A 23,585-nucleotide genomic window follows, 5' to 3' on the forward strand; every position below is an offset into this window, starting at 1 on the left:
CTCTGCAGTGCATGAGGGTCCCAGAGAGAAAATCACAGTGCCCAGCACTACCTCCCTCTCTCTCACTATTAATAGCTTGGCAGGCTCCCAAAATGAGTACAATTTCTTACTTTGTTGCATTTAAGGATCACTGGTTGTCTTGTTTATGCTTTGCACATCAGGGAAATTGGCAAACACCCGCTTCCTCAGTTTTTCCTTATCTATGCTGCTGCATCCTCCCTCTTCCCTCCTGAATTCCTCATCTGGAGTACCTGTGAGAACCAGGGAACCGGGACAATCTCGGAACAGCCCACACTGAGGTCCCACACCAAAACAAAAGGCAAGGGACAGCCTGTGACTGCCCAGGACAAATCCAAGTGTGGGAGATGCCCACCCAGCTGGGAAAGAGCATTTCTGTGGGAGAACTGGCAACGAGGGTATGGCAGTCTGACCCTACTGTCCCCTTCCCCGTGCAGTGCCACAGCTCTGCTGGAAATGCCAGTGCCATCAGTGCCACAGGAGCTTCAGTGCCCCGTGGGGATTGCAACTGGCACATTCCTGGTGATGCAGGACAGTTTTTTGCTGGTTTCCACCAAGAAAGCTGAGCCCTGCTGGCGGAACAGATGGAACCAAGTAGCCCAGGTGCCTGGGCCACATCTCATCAGCAGATCCAGCTGCTGCACTGGGGCCTGCACACATGTACCTGGATCCTGCCCAGCCCCCGGGCCCCTTGCTGGGACACCTCCATTGCAGCATCCTTGTACTCAGAGAAAGGTAGAATCCGGGCTGTGCCCTGTGCCTCAGCAAATCTGAGAGGTGCTGTTCCCTGCTGGCTCACCCAGGCCCAAAAAGGCATGGGTTTGGCTGGAGCAGAAAGCAGGTGCCGGCCCCTCGTTGCTTTGAACCTTTTCCTCGCGGTTTTCCCCTGGGGTGCATCCACCCCTGGAGCATCCTTGTCCTCTCCTGCCTCCTCCTCTCGCCGCCTGCTCGCAGCTTCCCGCCGGCAGCACCGGGCAGGACAGGCGGACACCTGCCAGACGCAGGACCACAGCAGGGGAGGGGGGGTTTTCCTACTGTTGTAAATAAAACAAAATAATTCACTTTTATCACTGCAGAGGGGCGCGGCCGGGGCAGAGCGCTGGCTGGGGCCGGCGTTCCCGGCTGCCGGGGGAAAGACGGGGGAGAACGGGCTCGGGGGCCGGGGCGGTGATGGGCGGCTTGTCGGGGGGGGGAACACTACCGGACACACGGCCAGACACACGGACACCCGGCCGGACACACGGACACTCGGACACACGGACACACGGACGGACGGACACCCGGCCGGACACACGGACACTCGGACACACGGACACACAGACACACGGACACACAGACACACAGACACACAGACACACAGACACACGGACACTCGGACACACGGACACTCGGACACACGGACACACGGACACTCAGACACACGGACACTCAGACACTCGGACACTCGGACACACGGGCAGACACACGGACACTCGGACAGACACACGGACACTCGGACACTCGGACACCCGGCCGGGCGCGGCCCCGGCGGGCGGCGCGGCCGGAACCGGAGCGGCCGCGCGTGCGCTGTGCGGGACGGCGCCGCTGCCGGCGGCCCCATGACGGCCGAGCTGCGGGCCCGCGGCGGCGGCGGCGAGGTGAGGCGGCGGGGCGAGCCCGCGGGACGGGCGGGGGGCGTCGGGGCGGGGGAGCGGCGGGGCCGAGCCCGCGGGGCCGCCGGGAGGGCGGCGGGCGGCGACCCCCGCGCGGGGCCGGGGCTGCCGCCGCGCCGAGCCCGTCCCCGCCGCGCCCCGAGCCCGCGGCCCGCGGCCGCTCGGGGCCGGCCCGCAGCGCCGCCCCGCTCTGCGCGCCGCCGCCGCCCCGTCCCGTCGGGCCGCGCTGCCGTCCGCGCGTGTTTCGTTGGGAATAACGGGCTCCGCGCGCGGGGCGCCGGTACCACGGGAAAGGGCTCGGGCGGGCGCTCGGACCCCTCCGCTCTGCGCGGAGCACCCGCCGTGTGCCCTGCCCGCCGCTGAGCGGCATCTCCCGGGGCAGCCCGACGAAGAGTGCTGCTCCCGAGCTTCAGGGCTCTGCCGGAATCGGCTCTGAAGGGACCCGGGCCGGACGCCAGGCTGTGTCTGTGCTCAGGGGACTGGAGCCCAGACCATCCCGGACTGACACGGGCTCTGCGCTGTCCTGCAGCATCTCGGTGCTCCTAGGACCCGAGAGATGCGTTTCAGAGAGGTCAGAGTGCAGGGCGGGATGGGGTGAGGGTATCAGCCCTTTGGCTGTGTGCTAGCCGTGGTTTCAGTGCAGCAGCCCTGACACAGGCTCTGCGCTGTCCTGCAGCATCTCGGTGCTCCTAGGACACCAGAGATGCGTTTCAGAGAGCTCAGAGTTACAGGGCAGGATGGGGTGAGGGTGTCGGCCCTTTGGTTGTGTGTTAGTCGTGGTTTTAGTGCAGCAGGGGTCTTGCAGGGACAGTACCCAGACCGTGCCCCCCATGCGCATCTTGTGCACCTCAGTGCAGGACGAGGTTGCTGCCTGCTGCTTCTTGTTGTGGCGGATGTTGGTTTGTGAAAGCCTTGCCCGGGAACGTGGGCTTTGTTCCTGCTGCCGCCTGTGGGTTTCCAGCCCTCTCCGTATCCATTCTCCCCCGCGATAAAAAGTGTGGCTGAGGAGGAGAGGCTGAAGGCCAAGGCTCTGTGTGCCTCTTCTGTGCTGCAACCTTCCTCCTCCTTGTGTACCTCCTTCCTCCCCCTGAATCTCTTGCGCTGCATTTGCTCCTTTCCCTGTTCACAGTTTCTCATCAAAACAAACTTCTGAGGGCGGTGAGTCACCTCAGAGCAGGGAAAACAGCAAAACCTTTCTATTCTATCATTCCTGGCTGACCTTGTAATTTTATCTCTAGTACCCTCCTTCCTCTCAGCCTCTTGATTTTTTACTCATCTCTTGTTGCTGTAATTTAATACTAATAGGATTTGGGTTTGGGTTGTTATTTTTCCAGCAGGCAGGGCTTTGGTTCAGTTTGGGTTTGCAAGTGCAGGGTGTGTTAGCAGTGGCAGCACACTGGTGTTAATTACCAGCTGCAGAGCTTGTTTTATAGCCCCATAGAGCGTAACCTCAGAAAAGAATAACCAGACTAGTTATGGCAACAAAACCACACACGCTCCCCAAAATCTTAACAAATTGGTTGCACAAAGACTGGTTCCTGGTGGCATCTGTGGGCTGCCAGGCAGCCACAACCCTTTCAAAAGTCATACAGGATAAGCTCTCTGCTGTTAGCACAAACCTTTCCTCAAAGGCTGAATAAAAGCATGCAGAAATCATTGAAATATTAAATGGCAACTTAGAGCAGAGGATCAGTAATTGGCTTTTATGCTTACAGCAGCCTTTGTGAGTTCTCTGTTTGCTGGAGCAGAAAAACCCCAGAAAATCATGCCCTGTCCTGCCTCGGGTTTCATTATTATAATGCAGTGTATTAGCAAGGGTGTTTGTGGGGTTTTTTCTCCGCTGGAAAAATCCACCCTGAGGCTTTAGGTGGGGTCAGCCGACATGCACGGCACGCGCTAAGGCAGCAAAATTAGCAACATTATTTAAGTGGTTTGCCTTTGTGAGAGTATGCCTGCCCCGAGCCTCTCAGCCTTGGCTCCTCATCAGGCAGCTCCTCCTGGGGCTTCTGAGGTGTTCCAGGGTGTCTTGGCTTTTCTCAGGACAAAAAGAGCACTTGGGACGAGTTGAGGGGGGTTGCACACATGTATGTGCTCTTTCATGTAAACGTTGAGCAAAAGTAGTGTTTTAAATGGGACAGAGAATTGCCACCAAAATAGGAGTTTTTTGTTTGAATAGCTGACACAGGTGTGTGCTATCTTTGTGTGTGGAGTATCGTCCATGACCAGTATGGGTGGAGGGCTCAAAAAAGTAGTTGACTCATTACTCAGTGGGTGCAACTTGTGCTCTAGTGCCCTGGAAGCATCTTAATTTTTTTTTTCTCGATGGTGAGAGTAAGTAGAAACTTGAGTTCATTTGCCTGCAGCTTTGCTGGTTCAGATTAATTAAAAGCGTGATCTTAGGGGACTGGGATTGATCGGGCTGTGCTGACTGCAGGATCCTCTGCAGCCTCTGTAAATCGGGATACAGGACATAGACCCAGCAGTTGTTCCTGCTGTAATGTTTCTCCCATGCCACATGCAATGCCAGCATTATGGAGCTGCATCTCAGTTGTCACCCAGGCTGAGCCGTTGGCAGCAGCATCAGCTGAACTGCAGCATGAGCAGGGGTGGTGGGACCCCCAGTGCAGGGGGTGCCTCTCCTAGTAGTCATTGCCTGAGGTTATTTGTGCTTGCCATGTGCACTCACCACCCTGTGGTAAGCCTGGGCTGCAGAGATTTTATAAGTCTGGTAAAGAGAGTTTCTGTAATCATTTGTTTTAAGTGGCTGAACCAACCATAGCATGGGCCTTGGGCAGCGAGTGTCTCACCCGACCTCCAGTGGTCTGTGTGGAGTGGGAAGGAGGAGCAACAACAGGCTGCTGGGCCCTTGCTCTGACACCTTATTGTCAGTAAGAAGTGACATGCACAAATGGCATGTGCCACCACACTGAAAATAGCTCCTGACCGTGCCCTGGGAGCAGGCGGCCGCCTTATATGTCCTGCTGCACATGCTGCTGCCTCAGGGGTGGGGGAGCCCCTTCCCAGCACAGGTGCTGCACAGCCCACAGGCCTGCCTGCATTCTCCTGAGATACGAGGGGTTGAATGTTAGTCTGTGAATTCAGCAGGGAAAAAACCTGAGTGTGGTGTTCAAGCTGATGTTGCTGTTTGCATTAAGCAAGTGTGGCTGGGCTTGAGTGTCAGTCTGTCAGCAGAAAAGAAGGAAAGAAGCAGTGCTCCTCTGGGTCCTCAGCAAACCTTGCAGAAGCAGCTTGATGTCCATCCTAGTCACCTTTTCATATAAGCTTTCTTTATTTCTTGCACGTAGGATTGCCAGGTGCTCTTAAATCAGATGAAAGAGATCACAGGAATTCAGGATTCAGCATTCCTGCTTGCCGCTCTAAAGGTTTGTGTATATTGCCATTGTTTTGGGGAAAGAGAGCTCTGATTTTGTCCAAAAAGTCAAGCAAGTTCAGGCTCCTGCCCAGCATAGCACACAGGTGTTTGCTGTGTGTTTGTCAGCTGATGATGGGCTGGTCCTTGTTGGAATGGTCCATGTGTGGCCCGTGAGAGCAATACAGAATCAGCCTGGATGCATGAGAGGCAAAGAGTAAATCCTTTGCTGTTCTTCTCCTCACTGGTGCTTTCCTCTATCATTCCCCCAGGCTGCTGATGGAGATCTCATGGAAGCAGTCACCTTCCTGACAGAGGACCCTGCTCCAGAGCCAGTGCAGAGCCCAGCTGCTGCAGAGGCATCCGCCTGGGAAGGGAGCACAGTGGGCAAACAGCTCCCACAGGGTAAGCGTCACCTCTGCTCACCCCTGCAGCTTCATGTGTTTGCACATCCATCCTCCCTGCTTCTGCCAGCAGTACATCCCTCCAGCTTCTGTTCTGGTGCATATTTCGCCAGTACTGATCACTTAGTAGTGTTTTAATAATGTTTGGAGGCGACGCATCACAGTTAAAAAGATGATGTTCCTGTCTCGTTATTTCAAGAGCTCTGAACTGTTTAAGCTCTGAATTTGGCTGTAAGGAAATCTGGGTAGTGCACAGCTGCATGCTTTGCCCTGCTCTCCTCATCCAGCTCACTCAGTGGTCCCTAGGTTGCCTGGCATGATCTGTTTAAAACCTGAGCTAGAAGATTTTGCTTGTATTGATTGAAGAGCCATAAATGTTTTCTAGAATTTCCTCTTAAAGAGAATGTTTGCTGGTGGAAAACTGATCAGAATGCTGCCTCTACTTCTAGATGTTGGTGCTGCACCTGCCCCTCACAACCAAGACAACCTCCACACAGCCAACACTGTCAGACCACTGGAATCACCAAAAGCTCCAGATGCAGAAAGGGATGCAGCTGAAAGGTCAGTGCAGCTGTAAATGCCCCCCACTTTGGTTTTCCCAGGTATCATCAGTGGGTTCTGAAGGTGGTAACTCTAGAACTACCATGGATCACCTGCCAGGTGGACACCTGCTGGCTGGAGGGGAGTTTGATTCCTGCGGCTCTTGTGAATCTTTGGGAGGTGTTTTACAGCACAGTGTTTCTCTTGTGACAGACCACAGGACGCCCATTCTGCTGAAAACAAAAACCGCTCCAAAAGGAAACGCTGTGAAGTCTGGGGAGAGAACCCCAAGCAGAATGACTGGAGAAGAGCTGGTGACTGGCCTGTTGGAATGAAAAATATAGGAAATACGTGTTGGTTTAGTGCTGTTATACAGGTAACCAGCAAAAAAGTTCTCTTTTTAATATCAAACTTGCTATGGTCTTGGAGTCAGAGTGTTTGTCAGTTAGAAGTAAACATGCAGCAGTTCTGTGAGGGAGTCATTGTATGCAGATGAGTGAACGTGTCCCTGCTCAAACACAGAAACTTCTGGGTTTATGTGATGTGCTTGTACAGAAAGAGCCAAAGAGCAATTCAATAGGCTTTACTTAAAAATAGCTACAGATAACAGAGAATCTGTGTGTCTGTGTGCAGAGAGTTGTGCAGTGATGGCCAAGTGCCTGCTGAAATGATAGAAGCTTGCCTGGCAAAGTGAACTGATAATTTAATTTCACTGCAGTTATTGTTGGCTCGATAACACATGGTGTATCATATTTCAGTTAATGGAATACACTGCCATAGATGCTTGGACAAATAAACAACTAGGCAGCATATATTATTAGTAATGACCTGAAGAAGAGACAGTAGTAAGTGGAACTGAGCAGATTTGTCTCTCCTAACCATTTCACATCAGCAGAGAGATGTTAATCATTTGTCTTCAGCTCTGAGAGGATCTAAGAAAGCTGCAAATGGTTCTTCTCACCATGGCTTGTTCTTGGATGCTTTTCTGAGCCTGCCTGTGTAGAATAGATTTTCCCAAAAGGTTTATTTCTATCCTAGAAATGACAGGATGAGATTTCATCCCTGGGTGGATACAAACATGCTGATGATCTCAAAGGTCTGTTCCAGCCTAGTTAATTCCATGATTCTGATTCTGTGCTGGTCCAGCAAGGGACTGCTCACACTGTAAATACGCGTTCAGTAGCACGGGACCACTGGGAGTGTGAAGTTCACAAAAGAAACCCGTCAAGTCAGAGTGAAAACAGGGCATCAGGTTGCAGTGAGTCCAGTCCTTGCAGGTGCTGACCAAGCTTTGTCTCTCCTCTCCTTTCAGTCTCTGTTTCAGCTGCCAGAATTCCGGAGGCTGGTCCTTGGGTACTCCCTCCCACAGAATGTGCTTGAAAGTTGTCGTAGTCACACTGTAAGTCTTGATTCAGTAACACTGACAAGTTTCCCTCTTTTGTGGTGTAGCATTCTGTTCTTTCTCTAACCGGTTTAATTTGGGGCCATTGGAGACCTGTGGCTTCAAAATAATCTGGCTACGTTTAAAATAAATTTAGGAAATTCTCAAAGACAGAATCAGGATAGGGGAAAAAAAGGGCTGCTTCTTGTACCTCTGTCCTCTAGAGCCTTTAACTGCTGTGTGGGGAGATGTTTTTCCTATAAAACTTCTTTGGCAGCTCCAGATTACTCGTTGGTTTGCATGCATGGTAGAAGAACTGGTGTTTGAGCCAGTGTGCAGCTGGTTGGGTACCTTTTACAATATGTGCCTATGGTGTTGGGTAGCACTATGTTTTAAGATGATGCTTTTTAGAGCTGCAGGAAGGCTTTAACTTTTCTTCTTTTTGCAATGCAGGGAAAAAGAAATATTGCATTCATGCAAGAACTTCAGTGTCTGTTTGCATTAATGCTGGGGACGTGGCGTAAGTTTGTAGACCCTTCTGCAGCACTGGAACTCTTGAGGGACGTGTTCAGATCAGCTGAACAACCACAGGTACATTGAAAAGCCTTTTGCTCTCTTCAAACCAGCAGTCACAGCCACGGCAACCCCATTTTGCCTCACCCTGCTGGTACTTTCAGAGGCCTTTTCCCATGTTTGTCAGCCGACAAGCAGCTGTCCCTGTGTCATTAGAGCAGAATGTGCATGCGTGCTAATTAACCAGCCAGCGTAGCATGGCACTACCCAGTGCCATCTGCGTAGTCAGGGAGCGATCAGGATAATTTCCTCTGATCTAGTGTTCAGATAAGCAGAGTTCATTATCAGTCTAAATCAGCACTTCAGTCTCATGAGGCTCAGCTGAGTGGGTGCAGCAGTGCCAGTCAGGTTGTGTTCAGTGTTCAGCAGGCTGGGGGAACACTTTCTGGTGGGTGTCACAATTGACTCTCCACTCTCATCTCTCTTCTAGCAAGATGTGAGTGAATTTACACACAAACTGCTGGACTGGCTGGAGGATGCATTCCAGCTCACTGTGAATGTCACGTGAGTGCTCTGTGGAGTTTGACCTGAGGAGGGTTTTAATAAATTGGAGGACTTTATATGAAAATTTTGAGCAAATTAGTGTTCTTTGTTTTCTCTGAATGAGGTTTACTAAGCTTGAAATGTTGTGTGTGCATCTCCTGTTGGTGAGTGTGGGACTTCACTCAGTGCCAATATGGCCTGCAGAGTAAATAAGCTTTTGAGGGAGCTCAGCAGCTCTGGTGAACAGAGGGCTCTGGTAGTTTGAAAATTCCTTTCAGAAGCTGGCACCTTAACCCTTTTTTTCCCACTCTTGCCAGTGTAAGTGTTATCATGTGCTTTGGAACATGAAAATTAATGAGATGCTTCATCTTTATTTAAGGCTTGGATAGAAAAATGTATTTTTGCCTGTAGGCCCCCAAGCAGAGGTTTAGATTATGACTTGGGCTTCTTTTGCAGCCTCCAGCTGCAAATTAAAGTGTGCTTTTGCTCTCTGAAACAGGAGCCTTGGGGACAAATCTGAAAACCCAATGGTGCAGCTCTTCTACGGGACTTTCCTGACTGAGGGTGTCCATGAGGGTGAGTTAAGGCTTTGGTAGATTACACTTTTTAACTCCTTTGAGGGTTCTGGAGTTAACCAGAATCTTTTGTTCTCTTGAGTTAGCTCATGGTTTCTGTATGGTTTCCATCATCCAGGCAACACTTTTTCCAAGATTGAGACCTTTGGTCAGTATCCCCTTCAGGTAAATGGTTACCGGAACTTGAATGAGTGCTTGGAAGGAGCCATGGTGGAGGGAGAGATGGATGAGGCAACAGCATCTCAGTCAGTGAAGTATGGACAGGAGGTTAGTTTGACCTTTTCTTGTTGAGCCTTGGGTTGCCTGCTGCAGAAAAGTGCAGCACACACAGTGCAGGGCAGCTGATAACTTTAAATGGCAACTGCGAGTGTTCTCTAGGAATTGGATACAAACATTTTCTGGATACCTGGAATCTCATGCAAATGTCTGTTAGTGTTAGATGTTCAGACACTAAGTGTGGTTAGACACACCTGATGTATAAAGATGTGATGTCCTGTGTAACCAGTTCAGAGACTTTATTTTAAATTGCAAAGGTCAATGTCTGCCTCTGAGTGGAGTGTGATCAAGTCTCTCTCTTTCTGTTGAAGCCTACCTGTACCTGAGTAGGGGGAGACCTACTGCCTCCATATTTTCGGAGGGTAAAATACAGTGCATAACTCCATGGTATGCCATTTGGAATTTGTCTCTTTCTCCCTATTATATTGTGTTTGGGGTTTCTCTTCTTGGTTTCACTCTTATTTTCTGACTGTGATGATTTATTTTTTTTTTAATCTCACTAATCACAAACCAATCATAAAAAACTTGGTTGCAGCAAGGTGAAGAAGCACCTTTGCATTCAGCATCCTCTATGTGTAACTGCAGCAAAAGTTAGCTTGGAGAGAGGCTGGGAAACAACATTGGCAAAGGTATCTGGGGTAGGCAGGGCAGGGAGGAGCATTTCAGTTCTATGAGAATGTCTGAAAATTGTGTTGCTGTGGTTTAAACTAGCAAAGGAGAAACAAAGTATTGAGCAGGGGAGCCCTGTTCTGACTCTGGACTCAAGTGTTTGTCCTGGGTTTTCCTGGTTTCTGCCTGAGGCAGTTCAGGTGCATTTACAGGGGATGTGGGTGTAGCTGGTGTTGGCTGGCACTGGAGACAAAGGCATGTTGGAGCTCATCAGGCAAGTTTGTTTCAATCCAAGTGTTTTTAATTCCTCAAAATTCTTTCCTAAAATTAAGGGAAATTTGGCCCATCATGGAGCTGTTTTAATTCCTCTGTCTGCACAGATAGGAAAAGGCTCTGCCTTAATTTCTGAGAAGCCTTACTGGGAAAATTGTGCATCCTAGTTTCAGTTCCTAGGATGTGGTGGGTAAAGGGTGGCATGACAGGGGACATAGGGAACAAGGTGACTTTGTCTTTTGAGCACCTAGGGAAGTGCACTGAAAGTCAGAGCAGCAGTGGCATTCACAGAAACTTCTCCAGACTATGGGAGCACAAATCATTCCTCCTTTGTGGTTATGGGCTGCTTCTTAGAAAGCTCTGGTGTGGGGGAGTTCTGTTGCTGCAGCACATCTGACATGAATTCCACAAAGGAGAAGGAGCTTAGTGTGCTCATCCTGAATCCCAAGGGGAGCATGAAGTGGGTGGTGCCAAGCTAAAATAGGTAAAGGAAGTTTCTGGCAGAGGATGCTGGAAGTTGTTGTGAATCCAGGAATAGCAAGAGGAAGTGTAAATTCAACTGAGAATTTTTCTTTCAGCATAACTCTTTGAAATAGGGTATGAAGCTAGAGAAAGTAGCTGAGAGTTTTCTCTGAATCCCCTAAATCAAGTCGTTTTCAAGTAGACTGAGAGAGAATAAGGATTCTGGTGCTGCAGGAGGACTCCTGGTTCATCACTGCATGTGATCTGACTCAGAAAAGAACTCTCTTGGGGGCTCCTAGATGATGTGCAGATTGTGTGTAGCCTCAACTAATTTGTAAAATTCAGTGCTGGACTTAATAATCCATCAAGCTGGATGCATTAGGCAATGACAAGTCATGTTGAGAGCAATTATGAGGCTTTTTCACAGTAAAAATGTAAAATGGAGGCATAAATTACTAACTTGTAAAATTTGGCTTTCTGACTAGTCACTCTGCAAACAAAACCTAATTCTGTGCTTAAAGACAGAGACTTTTAAATCAGTCTGAAATCATGTAGGATCAGTCTAAAATGTGCCATTAGCAGTCATCTTAAAACATTTCCCTCTGGGGGCATTTCTGCTTTTGTTACAGCGCTGGTTTACAAAACTCCCACCAGTTCTGACCTTTGAACTCTCCCGATTTGAGTTCAATCAGTCACTAGGACAGCCAGAGAAAATTCACACCAAGCTAGAGTTTCCCCAGACTATTTATATGGACAGGTGAGTTGTCCTCTTGTACGGTATGTTTAAAGCTATTGCTTTGCTATAAATAAAGAAATTGAAAAGGTTGTTTGGGTGAGCAAGGAAAGATTCTAAAATATTTACAGAAGATTGTAGATGTTAGAAGTAAACAAATCTCACCTGGCAAACGGGGCTCTGTATTTCTGTTTAGGTACCTCTACTGCAATAAAGATCTTATTCAGATGAAAAGAGAGGAAATGAAGAGATTGAAGGAGAAAATGTTGACTCTGCAGCAGAAACTGGAAAGGTGAGTAGTCAGCTGGTTTTATTTTTATGCCCTCTGGAAGAGTGCAAGTGTTTCCTTTTAAATGGGCTTTCCAATAGCAGAGAAGCTTGTAGGGGAAGGAGAAACAGCAACATGCTTGTTCTGAAACGTGGGGGAGAAGGAAGTGTGTTTTCAAAAACAAACCTCTCTCTTCAGTCGTTTCTAAATTTTACTGATACTGTTATAGGAATAAATTCTTTAAAGAGCAGGGCTGACACTCTCATTTGCACTGGCAATGGAGGTGAGGAAGCCCAATAGCACATTACAGAAAATCTTGTTCTTCTTTTGTCCCATGAGGTTTAAACCCATCTCCTTCCTTCATTCATACACCTTGCATTTTTCCGCAGGTACATGGAATATGGCTCTGGCCCAGCCCGCTTTCCACTGCCTGACATGCTGCAGTATGTGCTCGAGTTCATTGCTACAAAGCCAGCCGTGGCTGTGTCCTCTGCTCAGAGCTCTCCATCAACAGCCCTGCACTGCCGAGCCAAGCCTCATGTTCTGGGCGTGCTGTCACAGCCAAACGGGTCAGTAAGCAAATAAAAACGATGCACAGGAGGACACTTCACCTCCCAACTAAATGGTCCTGGGTGGCATTCCAAAAGTGGGTTATTTATCTAGGCACTGGTGAACACAATTCTGTAATGTGCAAATGCTTGTGCAAGTAGTGGGTCACTGCTTTGATGGTTGTTTGGTTCTGTTGGTGTAAGTAGAACACTGCATCTTGATCTGGTCTTTCCCCTTGTCCAAAAGCATCCCTTGCCTAAGCAGCAGTTAAGAACTAAATTATGTGCTCTTTTTGGTAGGCTGCTCATTTTTTTTTGCTTCATTGACCAGTAAATTACAGCAATGTTGGATTATTATAACCCAGGCCAGCATGGTTGGTTTAACACTCTAAATTAAGCTGAGTAAACACACACGTTTTCTTAGTAGTAATGGAAGGAATTTTTTAGCATTGCTCATTGTGGATCTGTGCTTAGAGAGTTGTCTAAGAACTTTCCTTAGTATTTTTCCTATATTTTCGTTTGGACTGTGAAGGTAGAAGCACATTTCAGTGTACTCGTTCTCTCTACATTTTATACTGCTCTGGAAAGAAAATTCTGCTCCAGCTCTGGAGTAACTTTTGTTTGGTTTATTTTGTATTCTTTTCCGAAAAAGGAAAAACTAGAGAAAGATTAAAAAAACTCTTGGGTTTTGCTCCACAGCATACAAGAAAGGACTGATACCAGGACTGAAGATGAAGCTTTCTTTGTGGCAGATTCTTCGCCGCAGCAAAGCTCCAGTATGGAGCTGCAGGCTCCTGTTTCACCTGCAGAGCTGTCTGAACGTCCAGCTCCTCACGTGGTCTCCAGGGAAGAGCTGAACCTGGTTCAGACGTGTCTGCAGCGATGGAGAAACGAGATCGAGCAGGACGTGCAAGGTTGGTCCCACATGCACTTGTAGGGATTTTCCTCCTGAGAAACCCCCTGGTTTCTCCTCTGTAGCTCTGCTGGATACAGCCTGAACTACAAGTAATTTTGTCCCTGTTTGAGCTCTGGTGTTGAGTCTGATATTTTCTGCACGGCCTCAAACTCCTTGAAGCGAAAGGAGCTAGCATAGCCTGATGAGTCGTCATTAATTTTTATGTATTTCTCTTGTTGTTGATGTTCTTGGCAGATCTGAAGGAGTCTATTGCCAGAATCAACCTGTCCATCCAACAGATGTACTGTGACCCTCTCCTCCAGCAGGTAGGAAATGCAGCTTCAGTATGTAAATATTAACCTAGTATTGCTGATCCTCATTTTTGTTAGTACATGTTGGTTTAAACTGCCCCCTTTCACTGTATTTTTAAATTTCCAGTCATAAAGGAGAGAAAGATTTACTTAGGAAAATCTTGTTTCTTCTTTCCCTAAAAGTCAGTTTTCACATAGTAAGAAATGTATCAAATTGCTCGACTCTTGTGCCATGCTCCACCTACAAACATTCCCACTGTTTGTGTGCAGAGGTCAGGCAGAACCCGTCCCTGCCTGCACACCTGAATGATGTCCATGTCACTTTGCAGGTTCCCTATCGCTTGCATGCAGTCCTGGTCCACGAGGGGCAAGCAAATGCTGGCCACTACTGGGCCTTCATCTATGACCAGCCTCGTAAAAGGTGGCTCAAGTACAATGACATCTCAGTGACAGAGTCCTCGTGGGAAGAGCTGGAGCGAGAGTCCTTTGGAGGCTTGAGGAATGCCAGTGCCTACTGCCTGATGTACATCAGTGACCAGGTGTCCCCTGTTGGTGCAGGTACAGAGCCACAGCTGCTGCTTAATGAGGTGTTTGTGTCTGGTGTGTCTCTGGCCTGCATGGTCATTGTGTTCCTCAGCTTCTCCAGCATAGTTGTCTTTTGACAAAGCACAAAACTTCACCTCAGACAGGATTGAAATAATCTGCTTCATGCTATATTCATTTCTAAGTCCCTGATAGGGCTGAAAACTGCCAGGAGAAGCATCCAGGTGAGATTGGAAACGGCACCTCATGCATGAATTATGTGTGTACAGACTAACACTGCCCTTTTGCCACATTCAACATGCATCTAGTGCTGGTGTTCTTCATTTTGACTTTCTGTACTGTTTATATGGCAGCATTTGTTTCCTCAGGGCGTGTAAAACACCTCCTACTTTATCTCTGCCATTTTTATCACACTCCCTGACTCGTTTGCTTGGTCTTTGACGACTCTGTTACACTGAATCTAAATGGGCTCTTTTTTGTGCAACCTTTCCCCGAGAGGTATTGGTACCTGAGTGGCTCAGAATTAGTGTGTTTGCAGTGCCAGTGCTTTGTGGAGAAATTGCTGTGCACGTGGCTCTAGCCATGGCAAACAGCTGTACAAGGACCCAATCATTTCACACGTGGCTCATTTTGATGTAATAAATGGAAAGAAACAATGGAGAGCTGACATTCTGTTCATTGCCAAATGTGGCTGATGAGGATCTGGAGGTTGTTCTTTGTTTTCTTATGACAGTTCTGAAATGAACCCATGGGGTGTGTTTTTTCTCCTATTTAATGCAATTTTTTGTTGTTTTTTAAAGCATTTTGCAAAGGGTGCATAAAAATATCTGCTGTAGAAAGTTGCCATTTGCTTTTGATAAATTTTAGGACTTATCTGAAGCTGATGCTTCTTGGGTTTTGTGCTGTTTTAAAAGAGAATACTGAGGTAGATCTAAAAAGCAGTAAGAAATACCAGCATGGTACTCGTGCTGTAGAACCCATGCAGCCCTTACCTGTACCTGCTGTGCAGTGATGAAGGTGTGTCACCTCTGGCTGAGCTGTGAACTTTCCTGTTGGCAGTTCAGTGCTGCTCCCTGTACACCTGGAGCCCTTGGATCAGGATGTGTCTGACCTGCATCAGCAGGCACTGCCTCTGGAATTGCTCTGGGTAGATGCTGTCCAGTAGTAGAACAAAGCAGGGGTTTGTTTTAGACAACTCTGTAGATTTGTCTTTATTTTTGCGCCTTTGCTTTTGGATCACCTTAAATTACAGAGCCAGTAGAAAATTTGGCTTCTTTCCCCTTTTATCCCTCAGCCAATTTCCTTGTGGCTGCCCATGATATTGTGTGTGCTTGGTCCCTAAAGGTGGTGCCCTGCCACAATGCATTTCCTTATGCCAGTCTTGCATTTCCTGCAGATGAGGATGGGGGCCCAGAGGCTAGACAGCTCCAGAAGGAAGTGGAAGCCTTGTCCCCAGAACTGAGACACTACATCCAGGAGGACAACTGGCGCCTGGAGCAGGAGGCAGAGGAGTGGGACGAGGAGCAATCTTGCAAGATTCCTCAGATGGAACCTTCACCTTCTTCTGAATTGCAGGACCTCTCCTCCGAGTCAGGACCAGGTAATCTCACTCTGAATTTGCAAATTGTGTTGGAACCAGGAGCAGCCAGCTGGTCAGCAGTACCACTGAGTTGAAACCTTGCACAAATGTGTCAGAGTGCAGGAGCAGGCATGAAAGAGGCAGCAAAGGCAGCTGCTGGAGGCTCTGCCCTGACAGTACTAAAGGCTGTTCTGCTGGTTTTGCATGTGCATCCTCCCAAGCCTGTCCCCTTTCCCATTAATTTAATCATCATGGGCTAATATCAGTTCCAGCTTTTTCTAAATAAAGTTTCCAGCTTTTTCTTTTTTTCATAAATACGGAGTGGACAAGTGCTGTTCTCTGGAGTGGGAAACGTTTCTTGGCAGTCCCTGATGGTGCCATTCCCACTGGAAAGGGGTACGCTCACGTGAAGGGCCTTCACCTCGGGGATGAAGGCTGCAGCTGTGTAAAACTGCATGGACAAGCTGCAAAACGTTTTAGAGCAAGAGAGAAACAAATCTTGCAGCTCTTGCTGACTGGTACCACACATGTGTCCTGGCAGAGCCATCATCAGTCTGTGAGCCGAGCGTGCACTCCCTGTCCTCGGAGCATGCCAGGATTGCCAAGGAGCAGACTGCCAAGGCCATTGCCAACACTGCTGATGCCTACGAGAAGAACGGTGTCGAGGCAGCTCTGTGTGAGGTAGGAGCTCAGCCTTGGCCCAAGAACCTCCCCTTTCTGGTCTCCGTATGATTCTTCTTGATAGACCTTTGCTTTTCCCATTTCTGTGAAGTTCTGTAGCTGTGCCACGTTTAGCTCGGTCCCCTTTGGCTTTCCTGTATTTTGCTTTGGATTTTCTTACTCTCTCTCTTCTTTTTCTTCTTGGCCACAGCGCAAGGAGGTGGAGCCTCTGAAGGCCCATCCAGAAGAAACATCCCCCACAGTTCAGGCAGAGCAGCCCCGGGACACTCAGGAAGCAGAGGCTGCTGCCCAAACTAGCTCACAGGTCTCTGAAGTGGAAATCCCCAGTGTGGGGAAGATTCCCGTTAGATCCGATGCAGATGGATATAATGAGGAGGTACAGATCCCAGTGCAGGGGTTAATTGCTGCTGCTCGTTAGCCTGTAGTTTTGTAGTTAGCTGGCTTTGAGCTGCCCTAAGGGTGGGTGTTACAGTGTCTGTCATAGGAGCAACACCCTGTACAAAGGCAGTTTTCCTACTGTGGAAGGGAAGGGGGACCTCATAGTTCCATAATTCCATTTTTAAATGTCAGCAGAAAAGGAGCTCTGTAAGAGCACTCCATTTGTCAATCTGCATGTTGGTCATGAGTCCTCTTTCTGGCACAATTGTATCAAAATTGATCCTACCTGTGTTAATTTCTTTGCAAGGCTTTGCTGGCTTCAGTTACTATTTTGTCTCCAGTCAAAGACCTTTATCCCAACAGCATAATTTACATACCCTGCCCACTGATTTTTTGGAGTCTTACTTTAACCACTCTCATACGTGCTCAAGCAGTGTTTCGGAAGTTCTCTCACTTTCAGAAGTTGGATTTCACACAAACACTGGGGCTGTCACTCCTTGAGTAGGTTTGAGATGTTCTTGAGTGATGTTGGCTTAAGGAACTGCTGCACCACAGGTTCTGCATTTATTTTACATGTCTCAGGAAGATTGAGTGGGACATGGTGGGGACATGGCCAGCCTGCTTTACCTTCTCACTTGTTGAATTTAAAAATTGAAGGGTTTGGAGTGACCAGCCTTTAGATCTTTAAATGCCTAAAAAAAAAGCCCAGCATGTAAAGTGCATGTGATGGGTAGAGTCAGTAGCATGCAAGTAACTCACAGCCCCAGTTACTCACACAATTTCCTTTAAAACTTACCTTTTGAAAGTTTCTTCCGTTCTTCACTATGCTGTCTCTTCTTTCCCTGTGTGTCACTGTTTTCCTTGTTCCTGTTTGTGTCTGTTCTCCTGCTTCTGTGGTAGGTGATGCTGAGTCCAGCCATGCAAGGTGTCATCCTGGCTATTGCAAAAGCCCGCCAGACCTTTGATCGTGATGGGTCTGAAGCAGGGCTTGTTAAGGTATTGATTTGTTTGCTAAATCAAACAGTATGGATATCTGTTTTCCCAGAATAGAGTATGTGCCATATTGACAGGTCAGGAATGTAAAGGGAACGATTTGTGCACTTTTTCTTCTAGTTAATGGCCTTTGCCCTGCATTTCAGTTCCTGCTCGCTTACAGTGATGAGATGGGTTCAAAACAATTCTTAAAGCTTGCAGGAGAACACCCTCTTCCCAATAAAAACAGAAACTTTCCTTTTTGCTGCTTATTCTTTTAGTACTGTAAAATTTGTTTTTTCTGTCCCGAACATACTTGCTTACTGTGACCTCTGCTGTCAAAGACATCCTCAAGAAATGTCTGTGTGAACAGAGGTTTGAAAGCATAACCACTGCTAAATGCTGAAGCTGGTGTTAGATTTTACAGGCAGGTAGCTTTAACTAAAAATACCACATGGAAAGAACCATCCATGCTGGTAATCTATGGGAATATAAATCACAAGATACTCTTGCACCTCCTGGAGGTAGACATGTGTCCCAGTGGATTTTGGCAGCCTGGGCACTTGTCACAGGGTTACCAAATCTGTCTAAGGCAGCTGTACCCCCTCTGTCAAAGGCATTTACACACCCTGGCACTTTTGGAAGCTCACACATGGCACGTGGGGTTTGCCTGGCTGTGAGGGCCATTGGTTTAGAGCTGAGGTGTTGGTGGGCTTCCTTTGACCACTGGGGTATCAGCAGCAGAGGAGGCTCGGTGTCACCACAGGAGTCCTTGCAGACAGGAGCGGTCTGAGCTCCTGCTGGCTGCTGTGGCACTGCCACGGGCACAGGTGGGTCTGTCAGTACCCGTGTTCCATTGGCAGGCATTCCATGAGGAGTACTCCCGGCTGTACCTGCTTTCCAAGGAGACCCCAACCCCCCAGAACGATGCCCGCTTGCAGCACGTGCTCATCTACTTCCTGCAGAACAACGCGCCGCAGCAGGTGGTGGAGCGGACCCTCCTTGAGCAGTTTGCAGACAAAAACCTCAGCTATGATGAGCGGTGAGTGCCCAGGACTCCAGGGCAGGCTTTTCCCACCTGGGTGTGGCCGAGGCCACTGTTGTAATTCTTCTCCTTTCTGCTCACGTGGAGCAGGTCCATCAGCATCATGAAGGTGGCACGGGCCAAGCTGAGCGAAATCGGCCCCGACGATGTTGACATGGAGGAGTACAAGGTAAGGGATGAGAGCTGTCTGATCCTTCCAGCTGTCCTAGCTGGCTCTGCCCAGATTGGGAATTGGGGAGCACAGCAGGCAGCTGTGTGGCCAGCAGAGTGGCCACTGCATGCCTGTTGGCAGTGGGTGTCTGAGGAGGCTGCTCAGGGAGAAGGAATACAATGGAAATCTGAGCTTGGAGGAGTGTCTGCAGTTGGCTAGATGAATTTCTGTGTCCCTCAGGAGAGACATTTAAACACTTGAAAGGGTCGAACTAGGGACCCCAGAATATGCATGAGAGTGTTCCAGGTGAGGCTGATGCTCTGCTTTCCTCCTTCTCCTCACAGAGATGGCATGAAGACTACAGCCTTTTTCGCAAGGTGTCCATTTACCTGCTGACAGGGTTGGAACTCTACCAGAACAGAAAGTAAGTTCCTCTAATTGTGTTTGGACAAGATAAGTTGTAGCTAAAAGTAAAGGCCACTGTGACAAAATTTTTTTCTTTCTGAACAACAATGGCCTGTGTTTGAGGCCGGTGGGAGCTTTTTTGACCAGCTAATAGTTCTTCTTGAATCCACTATCAAGCTTGGTTAGCAGTTTAAAAAATATGAGGCTGAGCTGCTGGCCACCCTGCCTGACAGTTCTGAGAGTTTCCCCTAAGATTTCCCTTTGGGAAGCAGAGCTTTATATTCTGTTTCCAGAGACAGATTTGCAGGAACGATTGCCATCACTTTGGGATTTCTCACCTCGTACTTCTGTGTTAAAAGGAAACTGCCTCGAAATGGATGTTACACTTTGTGTCAGCACACACTGTGGAGCCCTCTAGACTCAAAGGGCCTTGGTTTCCTCCTTACCATTGTAGAACCTGTATTTTCCTTAAGTGGAGCAGGCTTTCAGAAATTATTCCTGGATGGAAACAGAACTGAATTCTGAGGTGGTTCACAGTGACAAGCCACCAAATTCAGGTGGGCAAATTGACATGAGACATGACAAGAGCAGCTTAGAATTTCCCCAAATTGACCTAATCCTAGTCAGTGGTTCTGTTTTCTCACCTGAAGCTTGAGATATGTGAGGGAATGAAATACACAGCCCTTCTTGGGGTGTCCTCTCATAGTGCAGTTCCTGGAGCAGTACAGAAAACGAACACAGAACAAACGCATTACACATGAACTTGGTTTTAACTGCCCAGACACTTGCTTGGCATTCTGGGCAAAAAGGAGCAGGAATGGCTTGGCATGGGGCATCTGTTCATTTGTGCTTTGGCAAGGAAATACAGCTTTTCCCATCCAGCCTGCTCCTTCCAGCCAGGCCCAGCAGGAAAGGTTTCCTGAGCTGAGCCAAGGGAATGGCTGTAACCGTGGCCCTGGCAGAGCCCAGACCTGCAGAGCTGACCCTCTTCTTGCAGGTACCAAGAGTCACTCACCTACCTGGTCTATGCCTACCAAAGCAACACCAAGCTGCTGCTGAAGGGAACCAACCGAGGCGTGAGCGAGTCGCTGATCGCGCTGTACCGAAGGAAGTGTCTCCTGGTTTGTATTGAGGAGCTCTGCACTCGCTTGGGAGAGCAGGGGAGGGAGCTGCCAGGGCGCCATGGCAGTCAGGACCAGTGTAACTGTTTCTGTTCGTGTGATTCTGCCCCTTGCTGAGTGCCAGCAGCAGTATGGAAAGCCAACAATAGTCATAATTCAGTTAAAGACCATGCCACATAGGTTTTGGGGAGTCTAGGCAAAGGCAGATCTGGATCTTGCCATCTTCAAACCAGAGCTGTAATTAAGCTGTGTGCTCTCTGTATACAGATCAGCAAATTGCATGTATGTGGATGAATATATTATTTTCAAGTTTCTTTTCTGTGCTGTGTTCCCCATGACTGAAAGTGGCTGTTCCACCAGAACCTGGTGCTGTTAGTCCTTATTCTCTGCATGGCTGCCAGTGCAGGGCCCAAGCTGGGCCTTTCCTGGATGGTTATCCATGGCCCATGCTTGTTCTCTACAAGTCTGTCCCCAATTCTCCTTCCACCCCCAGAAGCTGAACGAGGTGGCAGCTTCTCTCTTTGTCAGCTGTGAAGAAGCTCATGTGTCAGAGGGTGTGAGCATCCTGAATGAGCTGATCATCCCCTGCATGCATCTCATGAACAACTTTGAGATCTCCAAGGAGGACCTGGATGCCATCGAGGTCATGAGGAACCGCTGGTGCTCCTACTTGGGACGAGAAGACATGGATGGTAGGAAATGGCTGCTGTACATGGGCTGGGTAGTATTGGGATCTGAACTGGGAAAGAATTAAAGGACCATCTAAAATTCTTGGTGTCTGCACTGCAGCCCACCAAGGCCCTTCTAATTGTGGGAGGAGAAATGCATTTGAATCACCTATTAAATCCTGTTACAGAAGAATTAATCTTTTGCACTAAAACACGCTGAAGAAGTGTCCCTCATCCCTAAAATGGGACAGTTGGTGTCCCAAGAATGGCTTAGAGTTCCCTTGAGGGGCTTGGGTCTTCTGTTAGGGTTTCTCCCTGACTGGAGGTACCCAGAAATGGCAGACATGCTTGGTGGCATGGCATGGTCTTCTTCAGGAGGGAGGAGCAGGTGTTATCAGAGGCCAAGGTTATGGAAGATGGAATGGGGGGACAGATTTGGGGCATCTCTGCCTTCTGAAGAGGAGTTTGTCGTTGTAGAGCTGAATGTTGGTTCTGGGCAGCTGTTCTTGTTCTGTATTTTCTTCTGGAGTCAGCCTCTGTGACTCCCCTCAGGTCATTTCTCTTCAGACAAATTGGTCCTGACTTGTCTTGATGTGTGCATGAAGGTCTGGGCAGTCCCTGCAGAGTTTTTGTCACTAACAGGGGGTAAAATTGATGAAAGAAAATTATGCAAAACCACAGAGGTTTATCCTCAAAATACAGTTGTAAAAATGGATATTGGATAAATTTATCCCAGTTCCTGGGCTGGATGTGACAGCCTTTGCTTACATAGAAGGTTTTAAAGAACCAAAAGCTGAGTGCTCACCTCTCCCGGGTCGCATGAGCTGGCTCAGGTGTTGCCTGCTCTTCTTCACCCCATAGGGGCTGTGGTGTATCGTGCACTCCAGTGGCATCCAGGCACAGACCTGCCCTGGGAGTGGATGGTACCAGCTCAGCTCGGGCTGAACTGGCCTGTCTGAGGACGTGCAGCATGTGAAGGCTCCGTTCCCCTCAATTGCACAGTCAATATTTGAGCGTCACCCTGAAGCACACAGTAATTCTTCACCTGACAGCCGGGACAGCGACGCCTTTCCAGGGAAAGCGCTGTCTCAGTGGGACATGGCGTGTGCTCAGGCAGCCAGGTGGCAGTGGAGCTTCCCTCACGGAGCCCTGGGAGGCTGCTCCTCTGCGGCAGCAGCCGTGCTCATCCCTGGGGATGGGCTGGGCAGCTCTCAGTGCAGGGAGAGGAGTCTGCAAAGGCACCACAGCTCCTTAACTCCTCCTGGAGCCCTCTGCCCTTTGCTGCCACTGACCGTTTACTCCTTTCCCCCTCGACAGCCAAGCTGCAGAGGAAGCTGGGCGAGCTGCTGCCGCGGCTGCTGGACGGCTCCACCGAGGTCATTGTGCTGAAAGAGCCGCCGAAGATCCGGCCCAACTCCCCCTACGACCTGTGCAGCCGCTTTGCGGCCGTGATGGAGTCCATCCACGGCGCCTCGGCCGTGGCGGTGAAGTAGCCGCAGGCCGCCCGCCCGGCCTGCCAGGCAGAGCTGCAGCGGGGAGCAGAGGCAGGGCTGGGATTCCCAGCTGTTCTTTGTAAATACGAGCGGATAAAAAGCAGTATTGCACTTGTGAGGCAGAACGTGAGGCAGTAACGCGAAGGACCTGGACCACTGTCACAGTGCAGGGCGCAGGCCCCAGCAGCACCGTGGGGCCCTGCCGGGCTCCAGAGGCTCCTGTGTCCTGGCAGCCTGCTAGATGCAGCCCCTGGGCCCGTGATGGCACAGGAGCCCAGCTCTGCTCAGCGCTGCGCTCTGTGGCGGGGCTGTCGGGCACTTCCACAGCTCCCTGAATTCATGGCCACTGCCAGAGGTTGCATGTTGCAGTCCAGCCAGACTCCTGCTCACAGGAGCCGGGGCTGAGGGAGGAGGAGGCAGCAAGAAGCAGTGGCTCATGCTCCGCAGCGTGGGCAGTCATGCACGCAGCTGACTGTTGTGGTCAAGCCAAGCAGGCTTTTGCCTTTTGTACTCCAGCTGGCACCAGAAACCACGCAGGAGCCTTCCTTGAAGAAGCACAGGCAAATCCTGGCAGTGAGGAGCCAGGACGGGGCTGTGGGTTTGTGCCTGGCAGGAGCTGACTGGCTCAGGGCAATCACATCACCCCAAAGGATATTCCCCTTGTGGCTGGAAAGCAAACTTCCTTCTCCCCTCGGGTGGTGGGTCAGGGCGGGATTACTGTTAATGACAGCTGTGAGGGCTCAGATCAGCCCGTTGTGTTGGTGGTGGGTGTTTGTGTTGACTTTGTTAACAAAGTGCCCTGTTGGCATTTCCTTTTGCGGTCGCCCTGTGCTTGCATTTGAGCTGAAGCACTTGTAAGCCAAAACTTCTGAGTCAGTGGAGGGGGATCCTGTTTTTTGGAACTATGCAGAGTTTTATAACAGTGCAATAAAAGCATTTGTTCTATGTTAGAATGAAAACAGCTCCTTCCATGTCTTTATTTCACCCTAGGGTTCTGCCTGAAGGTTCCCCCTGCAGAAAATGTGTTGTTGCCTTAAAGGTGGCTCCACCATCCTGTCAGGGTGCTGCAGTGCCTGCATGCTGCTCTTGCAGCTTGCCTCCCCCATTGTTGTGACAGAGCAGTGGGATGAGGCCTTCAGCTCACTGCTCGGGGTGCTTGACCTTCAGTGGATGGAAAC

The 23,585-nt window shown here is 49.3% G+C and overlaps 1 protein-coding gene across 7 annotated transcripts; it reads left to right on the plus strand.

Moving 5' to 3' along the window:
• The first annotated feature begins 1,581 nt into the window (after positions 1 to 1,581).
• Positions 1,582 to 23,366, plus strand: USP28 (ubiquitin specific peptidase 28). Of its 7 annotated transcripts, none has more exons than XM_064398015.1 (26): positions 1,582 to 1,650; positions 4,974 to 5,053; positions 5,313 to 5,445; positions 5,894 to 6,005; positions 6,198 to 6,360; positions 7,297 to 7,383; positions 7,819 to 7,956; positions 8,369 to 8,442; positions 8,921 to 8,997; positions 9,115 to 9,263; positions 11,246 to 11,373; positions 11,546 to 11,641; positions 12,007 to 12,186; positions 12,865 to 13,079; positions 13,316 to 13,386; positions 13,701 to 13,929; positions 15,311 to 15,514; positions 16,035 to 16,174; positions 16,365 to 16,550; positions 17,453 to 17,548; positions 18,388 to 18,566; positions 18,660 to 18,738; positions 19,065 to 19,144; positions 20,123 to 20,246; positions 20,740 to 20,938; positions 22,232 to 23,366. In XM_064398015.1, the coding sequence occupies exons 1-26, from the start codon at positions 1,617 to 1,619 to the stop codon at positions 22,405 to 22,407; spliced, it is 3,429 nt and encodes a 1,142-aa protein (XP_064254085.1). In that variant the 5' UTR covers positions 1,582 to 1,616; the 3' UTR covers positions 22,408 to 23,366. The 7 variants fall into 7 exon arrangements, with proteins under 7 accessions (XP_064254085.1, XP_064254086.1, XP_064254084.1 ...); XM_064398016.1 differs by having other exon boundaries at positions 1,598 to 1,647; XM_064398014.1 differs by having other exon boundaries at positions 1,602 to 1,655; positions 4,976 to 5,053.
• The last annotated feature ends 219 nt before the right edge of the window (positions 23,367 to 23,585 follow it).

Source organism: Passer domesticus, chromosome 23, assembly GCF_036417665.1.
Source record: "Passer domesticus isolate bPasDom1 chromosome 23, bPasDom1.hap1, whole genome shotgun sequence".
NCBI lineage: Eukaryota > Metazoa > Chordata > Aves > Passeriformes > Passeridae > Passer > Passer domesticus.